This window comes from Formica exsecta, unplaced genomic scaffold (assembly GCF_003651465.1).
Source record: "Formica exsecta isolate Colony F162 unplaced genomic scaffold, ASM365146v1 scaffold394, whole genome shotgun sequence".
In the NCBI taxonomy this organism is placed as follows: domain Eukaryota; kingdom Metazoa; phylum Arthropoda; class Insecta; order Hymenoptera; family Formicidae; genus Formica; species Formica exsecta.
The window spans coordinates 497,704-520,396 of record NW_021851177.1 but is presented as its reverse complement, the minus strand read 5'-3'; the positions used below and the strand labels follow the sequence as shown (position 1 = coordinate 520,396).

Genomic DNA, 22,693 nt, shown 5'->3' with positions numbered 1-22,693 from the left:
ACAGCTTCCGGACGGCGAGTCGTCACCGTGCCTGATGTATCCATTGTTGTACGCTGACACGACCTCCACACGTGTGTTGCAAATTGCAATACATCAGTGTGGATATACGGGACGTCGAACCTGCGAGGCGTTAGAAACGCGCGGCCCGTCACTTACGAGACGATGTAATTTCGGTATGAGCTCCCACCGCATGGCGTTCTGTAACGAAAGCGTCGTTGTCGTGTGACAAATGACGTGCCCATTGAGCGAGCTGAAGTACGTTTTTATTTCAAACAACGAGACTTATTGGTTTCCTCATTTTTCACGTGAAGTAGAGATCGATTTTAACCATCTATTTATCAATATCTCATTTAAATCTATCTACTTTTATTTAAATCGTCAAGATAGAATATATATATTGGCATAAACCAGTGATTATTTTTTTTACCATAATAAGTTCAAAAATATATTTTTGATCAATTAAAAGTTTACAAAAATGATGAGCAAATACAGATCGAAATTAATGCGATTAGTATATTAAAATATGAGAATATACATAGAAAATAATGTGGTCTTAATTGATGAAAATTGAATCGATAATATTCGCGTTTGGAGTTTCATCATATTAATGCTGTTATTAAATTAACAACAGTAAAATATTAAATTATCGACAATCGTGTAATACAGTTTATGTACGTAATTATTTTGTGTATATAAATTGGGATTTATATAATATACATTTATACATTTGTACGATTATTTTAACACATTTATCTTATATTGATAAATGAAATTGACGCACGATATCTTCAATTTGTGCGCGCAAGAGCTCGATTTGATGTGAAGAACAAAAAAAAATAATAATAATGCGGAAACTAGTGGATCGCGCTGAAATAAAGCGAAAACTTTACGCAAGCTAAGGGAAAAGTAAACCGCGATATACAAGCTTCGCGAGATGAGATCGGACGTGAGGCTGTTATCATCTGCAAGGTAGTTGCACAGTTTCCGCTCGAGCGACTGTGATACGACCATGTTGAATAATCCACGGTTTGCACTCTATACAGGATGTCGCAGATTTCCTTTAGCTTCTTTTAGCTATAAATTCTTGACAAATTTAGAGCAGATTTTTGCTAACAAAGATACTAGTAAATTTTACTTTATATAAGCAAGATTAAAAATCTAAAGATCTCCATGAATTTAATTTTAAGCATGCAAATATATAAAATAAAATTTATTCTTTGTTTATTGTTGAGAATAAATCCTCTGCTTGAACAAAATATTGATACTTGTCATATAATAATATTAACTTAAAGCATCTCTGTTTTTATTTAATTCAGGAAATACGAGATTTATTATTGAATGCCAGTTTTCACAATTATATATTATTATCATTAGTTATTTCAAGCTATGTGATATCTGCCATTTCTTGATTAAACAAAAGTAAAGATGCACTTTGATCTTATTTTTTAATACGTACGATTGTTGAAGCCCTTTTATCGTTAATGAAGACTGAAGGGCTAAAGAACAATGGATCGGCAATTTAACATTAACGAGAACTCGAAAAAGGTGAAATTAACCATCGCGGCTTTTTGTATTCAATTATCCTTTGTTCTCTTTTGAGGAACGAAGGATTCAACGCGATAGGGATATTAGTGTCGAAACAAGGATACTTTCATGAATAAATTTACGGCCGATGTAACGATATTCACGCCTTGATCTCTCATTTTCATACACGCATGAACGAGTACCTGATCATTGTCCAACGATATTACAGGCAAATGGGTAAAGCAAAAATATGGCTGCATTTCGCGTGCGAGCTCAATTATGAAATATAATAATATCATTTTTATCGAAATTTAAATTACCAGAGGGTGAGGGTGGAAAGGGGTAAAATGGAATCGTGTAATATACTACGCGTACAACAGCTCGTAAAATAATCGCGAACAATGTTTGTAGTAATTGCATCATTTATTCATGAAATGCTCTGCTCTTGGCTGTCACAAAGGCAACCCCAGCTTTTGATAATCTCTCTGTTAATCAACTTTATTAGTCTATGTTCGGCTTTCGTACCAATCACAAGTGTACTGAGAGTTTAGATGTATCCAACTAGCTAATTATTTTTGTAAGTATTATATAATACGTAACGCTGAATACGTAATGCTGAATATTAAGCAGAATTATTGATATAACGAAATTTTATAAATCTCTAGATTTTCTCATATAAATAATATATCTGCAAAAGTCTGATATATTTTGACAGTTATACTGACGCGTGAATATAAAATTAAGTAATAATAAAAATAAAATAACAACTTTCTAAATTGCATATAGGATAATCGATAAAAATATACAACATAATGTTGCCCTGATTCTCGAAAGTGTATTACTTTAATAATATTTTATATCTCCAAGAATTTTTTCTCATTACGCGATAAGAGCTGTGATTTACGAGAGTTTTGCTTAACTTTCACTATGAATTACGATTTATCTCAACTCCATCCTACAATTGGTTTTATTTGTACGCGCGTGGTTGCCAGGAAAAAAAAAATTACGAGGCAATTCGGTGCGGCGTGCGGGAGCAAATTTGCGCTTTCACTGCATTCGGGAGATGTAAATGAATGCCCATACCGTCCCATGGGGGCCAAATTTATTCGCGTCATGAAAATTATTTCACTCTCGGCGTTACTGCCCACTCGATCCATCGTCGGCACCTGTGCTGTTTCAATAGAATCACTCGGTCGCAGTAAATCGAAAGATTGCACCGGGTTCTCTATTTTACCTCGTTTATCGACGTGTCGACCCTCCTTTCTTTCCCTCACACATACACAGGCATATACAGACTTTTTCTTTCTCTTCCTCTCATTCTCTCCTTCACATCCTTTGGTACTTTTTTCAAGAACTACCTCTACTTCGCTTCTTGCGAGGAAAAATCGATCCGCGTGCGTGTCTCCAACGTTTATTCACGCCCAACAATTCCTCCCGCTATTTCTTACAGATCTCTCGTTCAATTTTTCATTACGATCATTGAGAATCTTCGCGGCTGGTATCAAAATGAAGTGTTAATTCGCACAGATAAAACTGCCGGGAAGGGTGGAAATAAGCGCTCGTAGAACTCGAGAGCAAAAGAAATTAAAGAGTCCCAGAGAGTTCGCGGAGGCTCATAAAGTCGAACACCGGATAGAAATGCCAGAAAGCGAGGCGAAGGAAGCGGAGAATATAGCAAAGTGGAAAGAAAAAGAAAGGCTGAATGAAAGAGAAGAGGATCGAGGAGAAAAGTGCAAAGAGTGAAACTGGCGGCGATGATGAACGAGCCAAAGTTAATTTCTTCGCGTTTTAATTATAACGACGTCGATAATAATATTATACGGGCTTGATATCCGACGGTGCATGAAATCCCTTAAATCCGTCAGTCCGAGGCGGAGTTACGACCAATGGATCATAACCGAGGAACGCGACGAAGTGGGACGAGCACCCGGCGCGAAAGAAGGAAGGAAGATGCGCGCGATGTGCGGTGTGTTAATTAAAATAATATTTCCATAACCACGTCTCGCATTGTGCGTATCACGCCCTATCGGCTATATGTATAATCATGTCGGCAGATACCTATTCAAGGACTTTCAAAGAGATCACTAGATCGAACATATCACGAAACGTATTTGCGTTAAAGCGGCACGTGTGAAGCGATGGTCAAATTTTTGCTAAAAAAAAAAAGATTGGCAATAAACGTGCTTTCGAGAATATATGATTTCCGGTATTGTGTGCTTCTAATTGTACATTTTATATTATATTTACCGTTTATTTCCGTGAGATTTTTCTAGTTTTTTGTTTGCTCTTGATAGCGACGGTTTCTCGGCGAAATCCACTTGTACCTTCCAAACGATATTTCCTTGAAAATGCTGAACGGCTTCGACTTCTTTGTACTATGTCGTACTTTAAGCCATCCGCGAGAATTTTTTGTCCTCTTGCAAGGATAAAGAAAAAGACTTGAAAGAGAGCGATTCTGGGGCGAACCCGATCTAGGCAGCCGCGAAGGAAGACTCGATAAACCTCTTGGTTTTCGGCCGTGATAATTGCGATTGTAATATGAGCACTATTTTAATGAGACCATCGATTGATCTTGCCCGCAATCGTGAATTACTTCTCGCATAATGAGCGGATGCAATTAAGCACGAGTAACATCATTTTTGCCGCGAGTTTAATTGTCGAATGTCTAGCGACTTTACGTTCGAAATCTGACAGATTAACAGATCTAATAAAGGCTATATATACGATGGCAGAGCGATAACAAATTCAATACATGTAGTATCCTTGATGATTTTAAAAGAGATGTATCTTATCAATTTTACCAGAAAAACTAAATTATATCATCAGAATATCTTTCATATAAAAATATATATTTATAAAATAGAGTCACTGCACAAATTTTCATTTACGCGTGAATCTTTTATAGTTTCATTAACGTGTAGCGTCGCATAATATTACAAATACATATATATAATTTTATATTTTTTATATCTATTTTATCTAGTGATAAAGTTTAAAATATACATTCTGCAAAGTATTTTTCTCTACACATTATGACGTAACTCTCGCTAACTCCGTGTAATAACGAAAAGAGCTGTGATACGTTCCATTTAACACTATCGCTATGCAGCTCTTTCGCGCGGTCGCCAAGAAAGACCCTTTCAACTCCGCGGGGAACGAGGTTTTGAAAAGTTCTCTGCAAAAGAACACTTTTGAACTAGCGATAATCGAACGGCGTGCCCGAGCAAATTTCGCTCTCGAGCGAATGTCGCAAAAATTTCGCCTGGTTTCGCGTACCGCGAAATATCCGGAATCGAGAATCGTCTGACATGACACGATACGCTACGGCGATTCGTTCTACTCGCGCACACGGCACTTTGCTCTCTTTCCCGGGTCTCAGAGAACCCGGGAAGATATATAACCCGAATCCATTACGGCATCCTTTAAACTCGCGAGAATTTATCACAAGCCGATAGTCATTCGGGCGTAATCTTGCTCGAGTAACCCCGCTTTGCCCGAGGTTCTAGACACCGTCCGATCGGCAGTTAGAGAGGTGCAGTCTGCTACTTTCGTTCATCGATGTAGAAATCACTCTCACCTCGCTAGCGATTTTCGAGCGCGAAAGTATGTACGGGCACGCACGTATCGTGATAGATTCATCCTGTAGCGCGCAAGTTATCGGTGTTACGTCGGATGAAGCTTTTGGAAGCTTACACGGGATAAATCCACACGTCAGTTCACTTTTTATGCTTTTGAAAAATCCTTGGAAAATTTATTAATACTTTATCGGGCAATTGTACGAAAGATCGTCGCATTTGCAAATCGACGATATCATTATTAGTTATGGAAAATTAATATAAATATTTTGTTCTATATTTTTCGAATTCTTTATATTTTGCATGTTTGGTTTTACTCCGTCTCTTTTATGATTATTTTCTTATTAAAAATAAAAAAAATATTGCCAAAAGTGACAGCAAAGCGCATAAATAAATGAAGAATTGCGAATAATCACTGCCGCGAATAGAATAAAGATGGAATCTGACATATATCAGAATAATATAATAATTATTTAAAATTTGTGAAATATTTTTGATCTTTCTCTGAAGCAGCACTGAAGAAGCTTAGAACATATTCCCGTCAAATGCATGACAGGCCGATGCTTGTGCTTGTTTTTACATTTACACGTGTAAACTACAAGACGCGCATTTATATCTGCGGATGGATACGATAAAGAGAAACGACACCTCGCCTGGAATTCCGGGAAGAGTCATCGCCCCGGAATCGAGAGGGGACTCTTCAACTTTAAATCGACGCGACGGGGAGTATGTTTCCCCGCTTCCACTCCCGCGTTTCCCCTGTGAATGTGTCTTCCTAGACCTTCCCCTAAGTTACTGCACGTACGACGAGGGCAGTAAATTTTCGGGAGCTATCTCGCCGGAGCGTCGCGAAACTATTCCACGTAAGGATCACCGTCGCCGGGTTAGGCGACCGGAACGTAGGAAGGAATGCTCCCTGGAAGATCAGCGATTTCCGGAAACGAGGCCGAAAGGAGATTACGTATGTGCCAATACTCGCGGAATCCTGAGGAGAGAGGACCCGGGGTCTTCGCCATCTTACTCGTCCTCTCCTGTCCGTCCCGTGCTCTCCCCTTTGCAGCGCATCGAATGCCCGAGACGTAGCAGTTTCGTTGATCGAGGCTCTCGCTTCTCGCTGGAATATCTCACATTTGTTTCCGCAAGAACTGATCGTCTCTGTCCGGGAGTTACGACGCATTGCCCCGAGCTCATGTGACATAATGAACATACTTGCTATTCGACGCGATGGCAGAATCGATTTACCGCCGAACGGCTACGTCTCCTAACGTTGACTCTGTCAAACTGCACAGCGGATATCGAATGGCTTTCTGTTCTGTATGCGCGAAACTTATATATTTCCGGAACTAGTTCTATTACTAACGCGCAATCGTAAAAAGAGAGAAAGAGAGACAGAGAGACGATGTCATAAACGGATCTCGCCATAAAAAATCTCAAATAAATAAATTTCTGTATAATAAGTGTACGAAATTTTGTAGACGAAATGTACGAAAATTACAATCATTACAATCATTGCAATTATTTATTACGATCAGTTATCACAGTATATTTGCGCAAAATGAAATTTGACAAATATTCCAGTTATGTAAATTCGAATTCAGATTATTTCAATAGACTCAACGATGCCGAAAATAATTCATGGTATGTCAGATACGTTGAAAACTTCTCGGCCCTTGCTATTGACGCTTGAAATATTCAAATCACGTTTACACTCGTCTGGGGTCCTTTAAATCGAAGTATTCCAGACGAATGCCGCGTTCTCGGGTAGAAGAAACAAGAGAAACGTATTCTCGTCTCGATTAATTCGACCGGCAGGAATTTCCCCAAGCCAAGTTTTATGCAGTGACTTTTATTATCTTTCCGTATCAAAAAAATAACTCAACTATCACATATTGTTTTAGCGGACATTTTTATTCGCACGCATGATTAAAAATAAACGTCTATTATCACACTCTCTCACATTATTGGAAAATATTTATAGACAGTAAATAATCGCTAACAAAGATCGTCAAAATTCGACGTCGCCTCGTATAATGTGTGAACTTATATATTGAGTCATGCGCAGAATATCGTAACACATTTTCGCATAATTTCGGAGCGAACAGATCAGAACTTGTTTAAAGCTACGCCTACGATGTGAATATGTAACGTAAGACGTTGCCTCGGCGATGTTCGCGTCAGCTTGAAAGCCGCATCTAAACTTCTAAAGTTTGTCCCAACTATATTACTTGACGCTAATCCTTAATATAAGGATTACACTAATGATTATAGTGATTTGTCTAATAACTGAAATTAACGCAATTTATTTATAATAATTATAAATATATACACGTTATTTTCATGAGTGTATAATCAATGCATATATATATATCAAATAGTTACAATAATCTGATTAATTTTCGTGTCGTGATACGATAATAAAAAAATACGATAAAACATTTATGACAAATTCGACTACATAACACTATAAAATCACAAAAAGCAATATTACAAAATATTCTATTAAAATAGAGCATTTTATGCGCAAAGTACTTGGCGGGATTCCATTATCTCAAAACACAAATTATTCATGAAAGGATAAGTGCTTTCGATTCTAGAGCGATCGAGTGTACCGGCAGAAGGGAAGCTCTAGAAGGAATCCTCCGCGAATGCGCGATCTTCTTTTCAAGATCAAACCGCGTAAGTCTGGCTGATAATGCAAAGTTAGATAGACTCTGCCTTTCTCGAATCACGCAAATCTCGGGGCGATCGCGGTCCTAGATCTAAAGCGAATTCGTGCTCCCGTTAACTATCGAAGACGGCAAAATTGGAAGGTGGTAATCCGAATCAGGACACCTCGAATTCACTTAACCGACCAGTTTCAGAGATTCTTCGCAGCCACTTCTAACAGAGATCCTCGAAGTGAAAACCTTGGAAAGAGGATAGGCGCAGCGGAAATTGGTAGCTTCTTCGATGCTAGCAAACCCGGCTTTGCTTTCCTCTCGCGAAGGAACAAGGTAAACCGGTTAAAAGGCGATGCACAGAGAAGCAATATCCGCAAGCAGTCGGATTCTGTGAGCGAAAGAGATCTTGCAGGGAGATCAACCATTTTAAAGAAAGTCCGTCTGACAAAATAAACGTGATGTGCGCTTCAACTAAATAGTTTCTTTATTTTAAACTGTATTCATATCCGACGAGTGATTCTGACAGATATATATATATTCTTATATTCATCCCTTTAAATTCTTGTTTAATCTGACATTAATTACGCAATTACTTTTAGTAGGATTTATTGATAAATTCTTGTAAACGCCGATTGAAATCTTTAATTGTTAGTGATTTTTTGAATAAGATTTATTTATAAATGTATAAATGATAAAGAAGATAACGTTAGATTAAATTTGTGTGTGTGTATGTGTATGATTGCTTTTTCTCATAATTAAATTTATTTCAAGATAATATTTCCCATAGATAAATATGTGTGTGATATATAAAGTATGTAAAATATATTGAGATACGAACAAGTTTTCTGTTACAGTGACTGAAAAGATATTCTATGTAACATCCCTGAGGCAATGCTGCCCCTTATCATTCATCATGCACAAAGAAAACATACTTGAATAAAGAGTCATACTCTATTATCGGTATAAATTCAGTATCATTATGAACAAGAAAATATAAAATTGAAACCATTCTAAGAAAATTTTCTTTCTTTCTCTCTCGTTCTTCTGCTCTCTCTTTTAAGAAAATTATTTCATAGAAAATTATGTAGCTAACGGTAAATTTTGCATATATCGATACTTCGTTTTTTTCACTATATCAACATTAGTCATATTTTTTTTATTTTATTTGGGTTTTTGCTTTTGGTAATAAAAATAAATCTTTTTTACATACGCGATTTCAGTGATTGAACTGATTGCACGTTTGCCTTGATTATTTATGCCACAATAGATTTCAAGTTTTTATTAAATTTTCTGAATTTATTAATTTTTTTAAAAATAATTCTTTATACATGTTTTTTTTAGAAATATTATAGTAAACAATATACGGTTATATTATATGGAGATTTAATTAATAAAAAATGAATATTATAGTAAAAAAGATGCAATTGAACGGCGGAATAAAAATTAATTAATCGAAGGGCGACGTTAAAAGTTAATACTGGGGAAAATTAAATCATAATTGCACTACAATGAAAACATGATTGCAATTAAGGCAAATCTAATGATGTATACATAGTGAATTTAACTGCCAGAATGATTGTGTTAGTGCTAATCAAACTTAATGAGGGTTGTTATCGCATTGTCCCAGCAAACGTGCCCGTCTGACCTTAATACCCCGTGTAAAGCGCTATTCGTGCCTACGCACTATTACATAGATTTCTATCACAATTCCGATCGGATAAGCAGTTGTCGCGATGTAGTCATCCAATAAATTTATCCATCAGATAATTTATTTCCGATATCGCTTATTAATTTTATTATTTTCTATTGTCGTTCCGTGTTCTTTCACGCGTTATATTACTTTTGTCCAATACGTTTTATTTAATCTCCAATTTCGATATTAAGAAAATGAGAAACGCTTGTATGTGTATACGTACACGCACATATAGTTACATGACAGATGATCCTCCAAAGAGAATTTTGCGTGCACGATTTACAATCAAATCGTTTTGAACGCTTTGATAAACGAACTGAATTCACGGTACATTTAACCGTCAAATGTAATATGTGGCGAACAAGTTTCGCGAGTGCACAAAATACCGCGTGGCGTTCCGGATAAGTCGTGCCGCACATAGGGGAAGGTACTGCAGGAAGGGATAGGTAATCTTTCAAGGCGCAGTCACAGGATTCGCGAGGAAGAAGCGTATCGCGAATACTAGTACACCGGTTTTACGATACTGCCTATCTACATATCGTATACCGTGGTTTTATATACGGCAACCATAGTGGCGTATTCTTGAAATTATGCGCGGTTTACGACGGGAAGCGCGATACAATAGCCGTTATAAGCCGTAAAAACAATGCTGAATTCAGTTTCGACTGACGCTGCCGGAGTGTGCAGAAAATTAATCATCCCCTGCCTTAAATGACGTAGAAACAGAGAATCATAAACATTTGAATTAATATCGCGACGCGGCACATTGCTCGAATATCTAAAACTTATTAAATAAATTACAAAATGTATGAATTATTTGGAATAAACTAAATAAGTTTGGAATAAATTTATTTATATATANNNNTATACGCAAATCAATGCAATGATTTTCTTATTCAAAGTTTATTCTAGTAGTTACATTACATCAGCATATTACTAATGAGAGCAAGCCTCACAGTAATTGATCATATAGTGTAACTACAGGATATCAAAGCTCTTCGTCAAGTAATTAATATGCATGTGCATACATGTTGTTGACACAGCGGTGTATCGAAAAGAGCGACTGCTAATTGAACCGTGAAGTTCACAAGTCGTGTTGTATAAATGCCTGGCTACAAGGAAAGCAAGACACCATTACCTTGTCAAAACAGTAGTTTCGAAATTACAACGTGTTGTTTCTAAATCGATTTGATGTAAATTACGAAATTCAGAAACTGTTGACTGTGCTTGACAAATGGCAGCATGGCGATGGAATGAATTATTCAAACATTGTAAATTACATGCAAAATTTTAGATTATTACGATATATAATATCATTTATGAACAATATCCTCTTTAACAAAAAATTTTAATTATGAAAATTTTAAATTTAGAATTAATATTTGTGGAAAAAATATTTATATATTATAATAAAAAAGTTTAGTTGCTTAAAAAGTAAAAATATAAATAACTACGTTGTTATCGTGATTTTTTTTTTTTTTTTTTTTATAGCGGATATAATATTTCACAAAATTTTCATGTGAGTTTAATCTTTAACAAAGTTATTTAAAAAAATTATTTTTCAAACATTTATATTCTGTATCTCGTACATCCGAATATATACGCATGTACAATGCATTTATATGTTTATCGGAAATGTTCGTTCATGTCATTCTCTGTCAAACGTGACAGAGTGGCAAATAAATAATTTAACAAAAGAAATCAGGAAGAGACGAAAAAGAGAGACGTTTTTAGTACGCGTAAACCTTTTAATTCCATTGCTGAAATTTCTTTCGAGAAAGGCGAGAGGTTCTGACGAGGAAATGGACGCGCTGAAAGAGACACGTTTCGTTTTTCCTCAGGCAGAAGTGCTCGCCGACTGTTTTCATCGCGTTAAAACAAGGCGGAGAAACGTTTTCGCGCTTTATTACCGGTGGTGTTGCATGAAGCACTGAGTACGCTCTCGAGAAGTATGTATATAACCGTACACTTGGATCGAAACGATGTATGTCTCGTAAAGCGCATTTTCCACTGAATTCCCAACTACTTTCTTCTTTTCACAAGTTATAATCCTTTACCGCGTCGATTTCACAGAAAAGCGTGCTTTGAACCTCTCGTCCGATTAGACAAACTTTTTCTTCGCGCACATTGATATCTTTTAATAAAATCTTCAAAGGTGCTAATCGATAATTGGCGAACATACGAGATAAAGAAATTTTTTTTTTTTTGTGTTGTCTTAGCAAGATAAAACATTTTTAAAACATCGATATAAGAATATACGTGTGCGAAATAAAGACAAATATCAATAATTATATATAATTGGAATTTTGCATCAATTATATCTCAGTCTTGTGACCGGGATGGTAACAATGACAGAGCACTGAACATTCATCTCCATAAATGCCGTTACGTGTCAAGTGCCATCCATCGTTGCTAAAATTGATCGTCCGCTAATCCATTTGTCGCCGCGGCTTAATTCTATCAATACCAGGTGCCAATAATCCAAATCGAAGAGCTTCACGTAACCGCGATATCTTAGTTTACTAATGGCGCGGAGTACACCAGATTCCTGGAGCACGGAGCATTTATGGCGATCGTGCCAGGAATGCGGTGTATGTCCTACGAACAACATATTCCTCGAGATCAGTAGAGCGAATAGAAGAACCGATATATACATATATCGGGCGCGCCAAGTTTGCCCAGTCACTCGATCGAAATACTTAAGGAGAAAGATAGCTTTGGGATTCCGATATAATGCTGAACTGGCATTTCTCTCTACGAAGATTAATGTTTAAATTGAAAACGTTTCTTGAATTCCAAGTGAATCCGCCCTTAATCGCTCGCTGCGAAATAATCGGAGTACGTTGACTCCTTCGCTCAATAGCAAACAGAGAAGAGATCCGATACAATTTACCCTCCAAGTCGGAAATTCATTTACCTTGCTGTCACAATGCCTTTACGCGTTAATGTGCATACTTTTATGTGTGTAACGGAATTGCTATTTGTTTGCTTGTATTTTAATGTTTCAATGCAACATGTTTTATTCGCCAAGAAAAAGATTCTATGAAGAAATTGGAAATATCTCCTTTGAAATGAATACCGAGCTGATAAAAGAAATTTCTACGATATTTTCCAGCGGATCTAGGTTGTACATAACTGGATTATATAAGGCGCGATCGGTCTAATTCGCGCATCAAGTTCTTTTGAGAGTTCGTTAATCGTATTTGGTGAAAGATCCTTTCAAGGATCTCCTCCTAGTGCTCCCCGGGAAGGCACGCACTCGCGCCTTGCTGGATTCGAATTCAAAGCCTTTGGCTCACTCACGTCTCGTGAAACGCTGCTGTGTGTTTTATCGCCCGATCGTAAAGGCGGTATACGATATCGTCGCTCTACGGAAGCGCAAATGTAAATGTATCATAGATGAGAATGATGTGCCGCTATTGAGGCTTCTCATGCCGCGATTCTCCAGCGGGGTCAGAAGGAAGACGCATTCGTCGATTCAGTTGAGCGTGAATGGCCCGATATCGCGGCTTGGTACTGCGAAAAATCGATTCGGTCTAGACGTCTTTGTGATACAGATTTTTGAACCGACTATTACCGTCGCTCGATTACGCGTAAAGAACTTTGTATATGTTTGCTTTTCCTGCATGACATATGTATGTATCATATTTAAAGCTATAAGAAGCCGCATTTATTATATAATATTTTTACAATAAGTATACAGTTGTGTAATTTTGATATATTTTCTCTTAAATATTAGGAAATCAAAACTTAATATTCATTGAGCAAAAAATATTATTATACTGAGGAAACGCGCTTCATACGTGATAATTCATGAAGCATATCAAAACGAAAGAGATAAGAATTTATTAGCACGATTGACAAACGGCATTGCCACCGATGACTACTTTAATAATATTCTCTTGTGATAGATCGTTTCAAATTAAAAACATCATACTTATACATATATAAGTTCATCATGTTAAATTCATTATCAGCAATTGTACACGCTAGAGATTTTTTCTGTTATGAGGCTTTTATGTATTATAAGGTCCAGGTTTTTTATCTTCAATGTATATTTTTATAATATACATTAATATACATATATATACAGAAATATATTATATAAAAATATTATATAAAAATTGTTCTAACAAAAGAGAGAGAAACTTTCTTCGCTACCGAAAAAATTGTGTCTCACGAAACTCCAAACAATTTTTTCTTATACTAGAGTTAAATAATTTTTATGTCCTCGTATATTCGTATGCAACTCTGTCTTAGCGAGACGTGGACTCTTTGTTATTCAAGGAAGCTATTCGCACTATTCTGAGAGGTTAGCCGTACTTTTTCGTAAACATGCTTCAACATGCGCTGCATAGTGTCTGGTAGACGAAGTTTAACTTTACTCGTGGATTTATTCAGACAAGAATCTCTCATGGCAAAGGCAGCCGTAAATATTTGTCAGCGAAATAGGAAAAATTTTAACAAAAGCTATAACGCTTTAATTTATTATTTTATACGACTATAAAAATGAAATAACTGTAACTGATAAAAAATATAATTTTGATTAATTTAAAAGGAGAGTGAAACTCGTAACATCTATAAAATAAACGAGAAAAAATTACTGATACAGTTTTCTTATGAGATATGTGTTTATGAAAACCTCCTATAATACACAATGAAAATCAAATAAATTACAATGTTCTAATTTCCAATTTGTAGAAAACTGCGATTACGTTATTAAATAGTAAACGTGTTAGAAAAAACTTTATCGAGCTACATATATTGAATGCAATATCGCAAATTCGCTTATTTCATTTTTTTCATAATTTTATTTAATTTCAGGAAGCTCCTTGCAATCTGTCAGGAGGGAAACGAGATTACGGATGTGACGATACGATGACGCGAGATCCGCAACGACGGAGAGATCATTCTCGCGCTGTAAATCGGTGGATCGCGAGAATGGTCCTTCAAATTCTGTTAATACAGAATTTTGTTACATTTAAAGCCTTAGCTCAGATAGCCGAATGTCCGCCATCGGAGACAATTCCGGGCTGTCCTTGCTATAACTTCGAAGACGGTCTCTTTCTAGAATGCGCTGGCGCTACGGAAGAAACTCTAAGAATCACATTACAAAGCGTGCTAAGTATAAGCGGTAAGTATAAGCAGTATTTAAGAATCAAGAAATTTTAGTCTCGTTAAGTATATTTAAAACAATAAGGCACACGCCGAGAATTCGTACATAACAATAAATGTACAATATACTTGCAGTCATACGAGTTTTGAAATATTTTTCTATATTAAAGTACAAAAGAAAAAAAGTAAAAAAAAAATATATTCGAGATATAAAATTAAATTGGTCTCAAAATACATATTTTAATATCGCACAATTGCTACAAAATAACTTTTTTAATATAAATTAAATTAAAAATATGCGATTGAAAATACGTTTAGCAATATCCGTAAAAACATCGGCTGCATCGATTACGCGCTATTAAATTTGCTCGTCACACCTCATTTAATATCGAAACATTTACATGAAAAATGCGCGTCCATTTTTTTTTTTTTTTTTTTACGACATTTTCATGCAGTTTTAATGTAAAGTAAACAACGCGGTTAAGGGAAAACTATTTTCTTCAACGCGTCTCATGAAACTAATGAAATGTGCAATTAGCCACTGCTGTCAAATTCAAAGTTCATGTTATAATCTCAAATTAATGGTCGTGCCCTTTATGACCATTTTCAGGTACGGGCACGATGGTACAGTCGTTGAGCGTTTACGAGCTTGACAAGAGCATCGAGGAACTGAGAGAAGACGCTTTTCCGCTCGGATCGCAAATCAGGCATCTTCAAATATCACATTCATCCTTACGGGAAATAAGCGAGGGCGCCTTCACGAATCTGAAGGATAGCCTGGAATCTTTGGCACTAGTTTCCGGTCGCTTACCTCACGTGCCTCAAAAGTCATTGGCCGACTTACGGAAACTTGCTGCTCTAGATCTCGAAACGAATTTGATACAGGATCTTTCGTCCTACTGCTTTTACGGCTTGAAGCTAATGAAATTGACCCTGAAGGGTAATCAAATATCGAAAATTTCCGAATACGCGTTTGCGGGTCTCGAAGACAGTCTCAGCGATCTGGATCTAGCCGAAAACAAGCTGAAGCTGTTTCCAATGGCTCCCATGAGAAGACTCGAGAGCCTGGCTTCGCTCAGGCTTGCGTGGAACGAGATATCGGAACTACCCGACGACGGGTACAGCCTTCTTAGCTCCCTCCTCATCCTCGATCTGAGCAGCAACAATTTCGAGAAACTGGCCGAAGACTGCTTCAGACCCTGTCCGATCCTTCACACTTTATCTCTCTACTACAACTCCATCGAGAGCATTCACAAGGACGCCTTCGTATCGTTGAAGGATCTAGAATCGATCGACTTGAGTCACAATAAAATCGTTTTCCTCGACGTGGCAACATTTAAGGGGAACGAACGGCTGCGCACGATCGAGCTCAGCCATAACCACATTCACTACATCGGCGGTGTGTTTGCGAGGCTACCCGAGCTGAGGGAACTTTATCTGGCGGAAAACAATATCCTTGAGATCCCGGGAGATGCGTTCGCCGGCAGCGTCAGTCTTGCAGTGGTATATCTACAGCAGAACGCCATCCGAAGGATCGACGCCAAGGGTCTCACGAGTCTCACGCAGCTGGCCCAATTGCATCTGAGTAATAACTACATCGAGAAGGTGCCGCGGGAATTCCTCGAGCACTGCGAGAACCTCTCGTCGCTCTCTCTGGATGGTAACAAGATCCGCGAGTTACAACCGGGCACCTTTGTCAAGCTGCATCAGCTGCGCGAGCTGCGGTTACAGGATAATCATATAACGGAAGTGAAGCGTGGCGTTTTCACACCGCTTCCGGCGCTCCTCGAGCTCCATTTACAAAACAACGCCATCACCTCCATGGAGACGGGCGCGCTAAGAACGCTGAATAGTCTACAGCACGTTAATCTACAGGGCAATCAATTGACTATGCTCGGAGACGTCTTTCAGCTATCCGCCTCGGAGTCATCTTCCGGCGGAAGCTCTTTGGTGTCCATTCAGTTGGACAGTAATGGCCTGGCGGTTCTGCATAACGACTCTCTGCGCGGCCAAGCGTCCGTCAGAATCATGTGGCTTGGTCACAACAAGTTGACACATCTGCAAGCGCCTCTCTTCCGAGATCTCCTTTTAGTGGAGCGTCTTTATCTGACGAACAATTCTATATCCAGAATCGAGGACGCTGCCTTTCAACCGATGCAGGCTTTGAAATTTCTCGAGCTTAGCATGAACAAGCTGAGTCACGTAACGGCGAGGACGTTCTCGGAACTGCATGAGCTCGAGGAACTATATCTACAGAATAACGGCTTGAAACGACTCGATCCTTACGCGTTGACGGCGCTCAAGAAACTGAGGGTACTGGATCTGGCGAACAATTATCTCACCATTTTACAAGATGCAATTTTTCAAGAGGACTTGCCAATCAGAACGTTGAATTTGAAGAACTGCTCAATAACCATGATAGAGAATGGTGCCTTTCGCGGACTCAATAACTTGTTCGATCTTAATTTGGACGATAATTTTCTCACAGAGTTAGCACTACTGCATTTGCACATTCCCAGTCTTCGAACACTGGCGGCATCCGGCAATAATTTCAGTCAGATAACGGAACAGTGTTTCAACGGGCTGCCGGCTCTACAAGAGTTATTACTGGACGATTCGCAAATAAGCCAGCTGCCGGAGATTATCTTTCTGCTGAATCTGAATCTCGCGCGTTTACATTTAAATCGTAATCGTCTACGTACTCTGCCGCCGGGCATCTTTGACAAATTGCTATCGTTGCGAGAAATACGTCTGGATCACAATCGATTCCAAGACATCCCGTACTCGGCGCTATCGAGTGCCCTTAATCTCGAAATTCTCACACTGTCCACCAACGAAATCATCACCGTCGATGTAGCTAGTTTCGCCAGCCTAAAGCATCTGAGAGAGCTGGATCTGAGCCACAACAAAATTGAAACAATGTCTGGCTTTGCGATGGCCAATTTATCACGTTTGATATCCGTGGATCTTAGTCACAATAATTTGAATGCGCTACCGGCGAATTTCTTCTCGCATTCGTCTTTGTTGCGAAGAGTCGATCTATCGGAAAATAAATTTCGGCAAATACCCGCGGTGGCTCTTTCGGGTCAGAATCTTCCCGGTCTTTCATGGTTAAATCTCACCCGGAATCCTTTAAACAGAATCCACGATCTGCCGTCGGAGGCCATGTATCCTATTCTCCAGGAGGTGCACATATCCGGCACAAATCTCAGTATAGTAACCTCGCAAGATTTCGAGGCCTTCCCGGCATTACTGCATCTTTATCTAGGCCAGAATTGCATTCTTCGAGTATCGCCGGGCGCTTTTCGAAGCCTGCCGAATCTACTCACTCTCCATCTCGGCATGAACAGTCTAGAGATCCTGCCAAAGGAGAGGCTTCAGGGTATGGAACACTTGCGCATACTCAATTTAACGCATAACCGTCTGAAAGAGCTCGAGGAGTTCCCGGAAGATCTCAAATCACTTCAAATATTGGACCTGTCCTACAATCAGATCGGCATTGTCGGCAAAGTGACGTTCAAGAATTTAATTAGCTTGGTCGAGCTGCATCTTTACGGTAACTGGATAAACGCCATTTCCAGCGAGGCATTTAGACCCCTGAAGAAGCTACGTCTACTTGACTTGAGTAGAAATTACTTGGAGAATTTGCCACTGAACGCTTTTAGGCCACTCGAAACGCAAATAAGAAGCCTGCGGGCTGAAGGTGAGCTGCTAAGATACGTCTAGTATTTATAATTAATTTCGTACTTGCATGAACGCTTGCCTTTTTTCTTGAGAGCAACGATAAAAGCTGCTGAATTCGAATACAAGCGAACAAAGGCAAAGAGAATGAGAGAGAGAGAGAGAGAGAGAGAGTTTTCTTGCACATACGACGACTATCGATCCAAACGAAGTTACTACTACTCGAAAACCAATCATATCGCCGGTCACTTATTGCCATATCTCGAATCAATATTCATTACTAGAACAATCAAACAAGTTCGCATAACTCTAATTTTGACTTTTAATGGTATCCGTAAACTAATCTCTCGCGTCTTAATATTTCTCGGAAACTTGTTTAAAATATATCACAGTAAAAGAAAATATATTCTTTCTTTTACAAAATTTACGAAAAAACTTGAAATGTAATCCCGACATGATGATAAAATACCATTTAATTCATTTATTCATGAATCGCGCAGATATATTTTATGCAAATTATTAAGTATTGAGAGAACTGGAATTATAAATTTTAATTGTTGATTTAATAGCTGATGCATAAGATTTGTAATTAATTTTAATCAGTTGCAGTACATTTATATTTATATTTATTATACATATATGAGGTTTTAATTATGGATTAAATTTCCAGTGAAACAAGCTAAAGAGTACCACATTCCGCTTTATATCATAGTTAAATAGAATAGCAATGTACAGAAAATTCTTCTTATAATATATAAAAAAAGCTTTTTTTGTAAATATTTTTTTTAACTGATATTATAAATTAATAACAACTTGTTTGATTCTCTCGAACGTGCATATTTTTACATATGCATTAGTATAAAAAAAAAAATATCAAATACATATATTGCAAAATAATCTACCATCTCTCATATATTCAAATATACTTTCAGTATCAAAGAATTATTATCGATTTTGTTATAAGTAATTATCGAGCTTAATTAATAATTAACGAGCTTTTTGTGAGTGTATACACTTAGCAAATTCGTTTTTTCATTCAGTCTTGACGAATACAATATCGCACACAATAAAAGCGAAATGATCTTATTAACAGAGAACCCCTTACACTGTGGCTGCGAATCGCAAGAGTTGTGGGAATGGTTAAGGGATCATCAGAAATTGGTGAGTGGGGTAGGTGGTGGTCGTAGCCGCGGAAGAAATGGCGTCGGAGTCGGTGACGTCGAGGGCGGTTTGTTAAGATGCGAGCAGCCACCCGAGCTACGGGGTCTCGTCTTCCTCGATCTTGACCCCCACGCCTTCTGTTCCGCTCCGCTGGTCCTGAAACTCGCAATTCAGGACATCCAGCCCTTTTCCGTTCTGGTATCGTGGCAAAGCAGAAATCATTCCGGCCTCCATGGATATCAAGTGGCGTATCATGCCTTGGACAATGTCGACGAGGTAAGGAGATCTTTATTATTGTGCGAGAAAAGTCGAAATTTTACGATAAAATATGGGCTGCTTAGCGATAACAATTTAGAAGTTAAATATTCTCTAGTAAGTTGCATATAAAATTTGATTCTGCTTATTATTTTAAATATATAATTTATGATTAATGAAATTATCCAAATTTTTCTCCACGCAGAGATCTTAGAAATTTGTAGTTTATCCAGTTATATTCTTTTTTAATATAATAATTTAGTTATATTTCCTAATATCAAAAATAACGAACCAGGTTTACGTACACACTTATGAAATACTTGAAACAAGTAATATTTACTTGTATATAGTATGTATTTTTCTGTGTGCACACATATATTTTCACATAAGAAAATTATGTTTGGGGTTAAAATTTGCTGTATTATTTCGAACGGCCGTTTCTTATTTATTCAAGCCCGGCGGATAAGAAACCGCGTGCATGTTGATGACGAGATGCCCGTTTTCACCGGCGTTTCAGGTACGAGGTAAGCTGCTCGATCCAAAGGCACGTTCGGTGAGATTGATGAAGTTGGCGTCCGATACGCGATACCTGATTTGCGTACTCGGCTTAGGCAGCTGGGGTACACCGATCCCGGAGGACATCGGTTCCTGGCAATGGAACGCTACACACGACGACGTGATCGAGGGATCCTCGCTGCCCGTGATGGTGAATTCACCTACGAGCCGGTGCACCGAGGTCAGAACTTTGGACGCGCCCGATTCGATAGTGGGCGACGGTACGGTGAGCGATAGGGGCGGTCTGGCGAATATTCTCACGAGACGACTAGGCCTGATCGTAGGCAGCTGCATGGGCTTCGTCGTTTTCGTGGTGCTGATCTCCGTTCTGGGTTACATGAAGATGAAGAAGCAACGCGCGACGATCAAGCGAGATCAGCCGTTGTCCTCGAATCCGCCAGAGTACATGTCTTACAGGCACTTCTCCTTGCAGAGCGGCGACAGGGCGGAGAATGCGTGTCCGAGTTTCATCAGCAACATCGGACCGCCGCCCCTCGGCTCGTAGCAAAAGGCGAAGGAGTCTCGTAAAGAGACCGCTCAACATGACATTGAGATGAAAACCGTGTCGACTTGCACCAGTATCTATAGCTAATAATCGCGCGGGCCGAAGAGAGATGTGACAAGAAACGAGACGACCGTGTGTGGCATCGGGCCTTCCAACTATTAGCACCGTAATCGTTTCGAGTAATCAAATGGGAAACCGTCGATTATATCGGTTACATCGTGGAACGATGTGTGATGATCGTGATAACTTTATTCCGGCCGTCACGACGGCCGATCGACGTAATTTCTTTTATTTCGCGTACGTAATTTAGGTAAGACACTGACACACATAATATTCGACTTTTTTTAACGAATGATCAAAAGACGGAGCTGCGTCGATTGGTAAAATTTTTTTAATCGACAGCGATATATATGTATATGTCAGTAATGTAGAGGAATTTTTGTACTATTTCATCAAATCACGCCACCACACTCGTGACTATGCTCATTGTACGAAGAGAGAAATGCGACAAAACAAAGTGTCAAAAAAAAAAACGAACGTGAATACAATGCTTTCATTAACAGCTCGATTTCTACTGCGAGAACGCCTTCGAGCGACTTAATCTCATTATAATACATCGGCGAGGAGCGTCGATGCGCGACTTAGGCGCGTTTAAACCTTGTGCCAAAAGACTGGGAAACGTGAGAAATCCGAGGATTCCTCCCGCGAGAGAATCAAACGTGTGCGATAAATTAACAATTCGACACAAGAGATTTTTTTTTTTTTTACCAGGAGGAGTATCCTTCACGAGAAGGATCTTTTTTACGGCGCGTATCATGAAAACCGACTGTTAACGGCGAGTAATTCCGCTGCTTTACCGAAAACCGAACAACGACGTATCAACCCTCTCTCCCTCGAAACTTCGAATCTCTCGTACGAGAAGACTGATTTTTTAAGCCGTTTGAAATTTCCTTCGTAATTCCGAGACTCGTCTATTCGTATCGTACATGACGCGACCCAGTTTTTTTTTTTTTTTTTTTTTTTTGTAAATAACACAAGACACAGATCGCGGCATAACGATACAGATATGTATCCATGAAATTCATCTTTATAGTGCTGCGTAAGCAATATTACACTTATTCGTATCGATAGTTCTAATGATCAGCACTAACGTAATTAAGGAAGAACGCGTAAGAAGCTCACATCGTCGTCCTTAAAATATCGCGATAGAGAAGATTTTGCGAACGATTGTGATTTAGCCTCCTCGATTTTGATAATATCACGTTACGAGGCAGATTTGCGACACTCGAACGAGCACATTCGAATTCTTGAATTGTGGAAAACTAAGTGTGATTCCTGCCAAACAAAAATAAAAGAAAGAAATAATTGATTCCAAGTTGCCAAATGTTAATTGTGTATCGAATATCGTGAAAAATCGGTTTATTGTATATAGATAGAAGATATATATACATATTAGCATTCTTTATTATAGTTTAGGCTTTCGGTTAATAAAAGTAAGGCTGTAAATCAATTGTTTCTATTATTGTTCATGCAACTTCCCCAACTCGCATTAACAAACCGGTAATTAATTTTTATTTCAGTGCTCCCTAATTGCTACGAAACAGCTAACACAGGATAACAGTGATAATGGCAAAAGTAAGAAGTTTTCATTTGTTTTATAAAAATTATCTTTAATTTCTTTCTCCTCTCCGTATGCGCGCGCACTAATCATCTTTATTGCGCGATTACTTATTCGTTTTGTGCCAAAACTACACGCAGAGTATCTAGTTTATGATCAAGCTGTTATTCTAGTTAAATGGAATTTCCTAGCGTATCTCCGGCAATCCGTTAAGTCATCTCGTACAACTAATTAATTAATTATAATGGCAGCTTAGACCGGACAGCTTAGAACGCGTCCGTGGTTTACGTAGATTTCGTAATTAACTCGAGTCTATCCCTAAGCGTCAATCAGTTCCGATCTGATAAAAAG

General features: G+C 38.3%; 1 protein-coding gene across 1 annotated transcript in view; it reads left to right on the top strand.

Annotated features, from left to right (window-relative positions):
• The window catches only part of LOC115239753 (chaoptin-like), an 81,000-nt gene extending 58,770 nt beyond the window's left edge, over positions 1 to 22,230 (top strand). The window contains exons 2-5 of the mRNA XM_029814456.1: positions 14,277 to 14,586; positions 15,178 to 18,270; positions 19,342 to 19,685; positions 20,182 to 22,230. Of these exons, the coding sequence (XP_029670316.1) occupies positions 14,331 to 14,586; positions 15,178 to 18,270; positions 19,342 to 19,685; positions 20,182 to 20,724 (4,236 nt within the window). The 5' untranslated portion in view covers positions 14,277 to 14,330 and the 3' untranslated portion in view covers positions 20,725 to 22,230. The remainder of the gene's footprint in view (positions 1 to 14,276; positions 14,587 to 15,177; positions 18,271 to 19,341; positions 19,686 to 20,181) is intronic.
• The last annotated feature ends 463 nt before the right edge of the window (positions 22,231 to 22,693 follow it).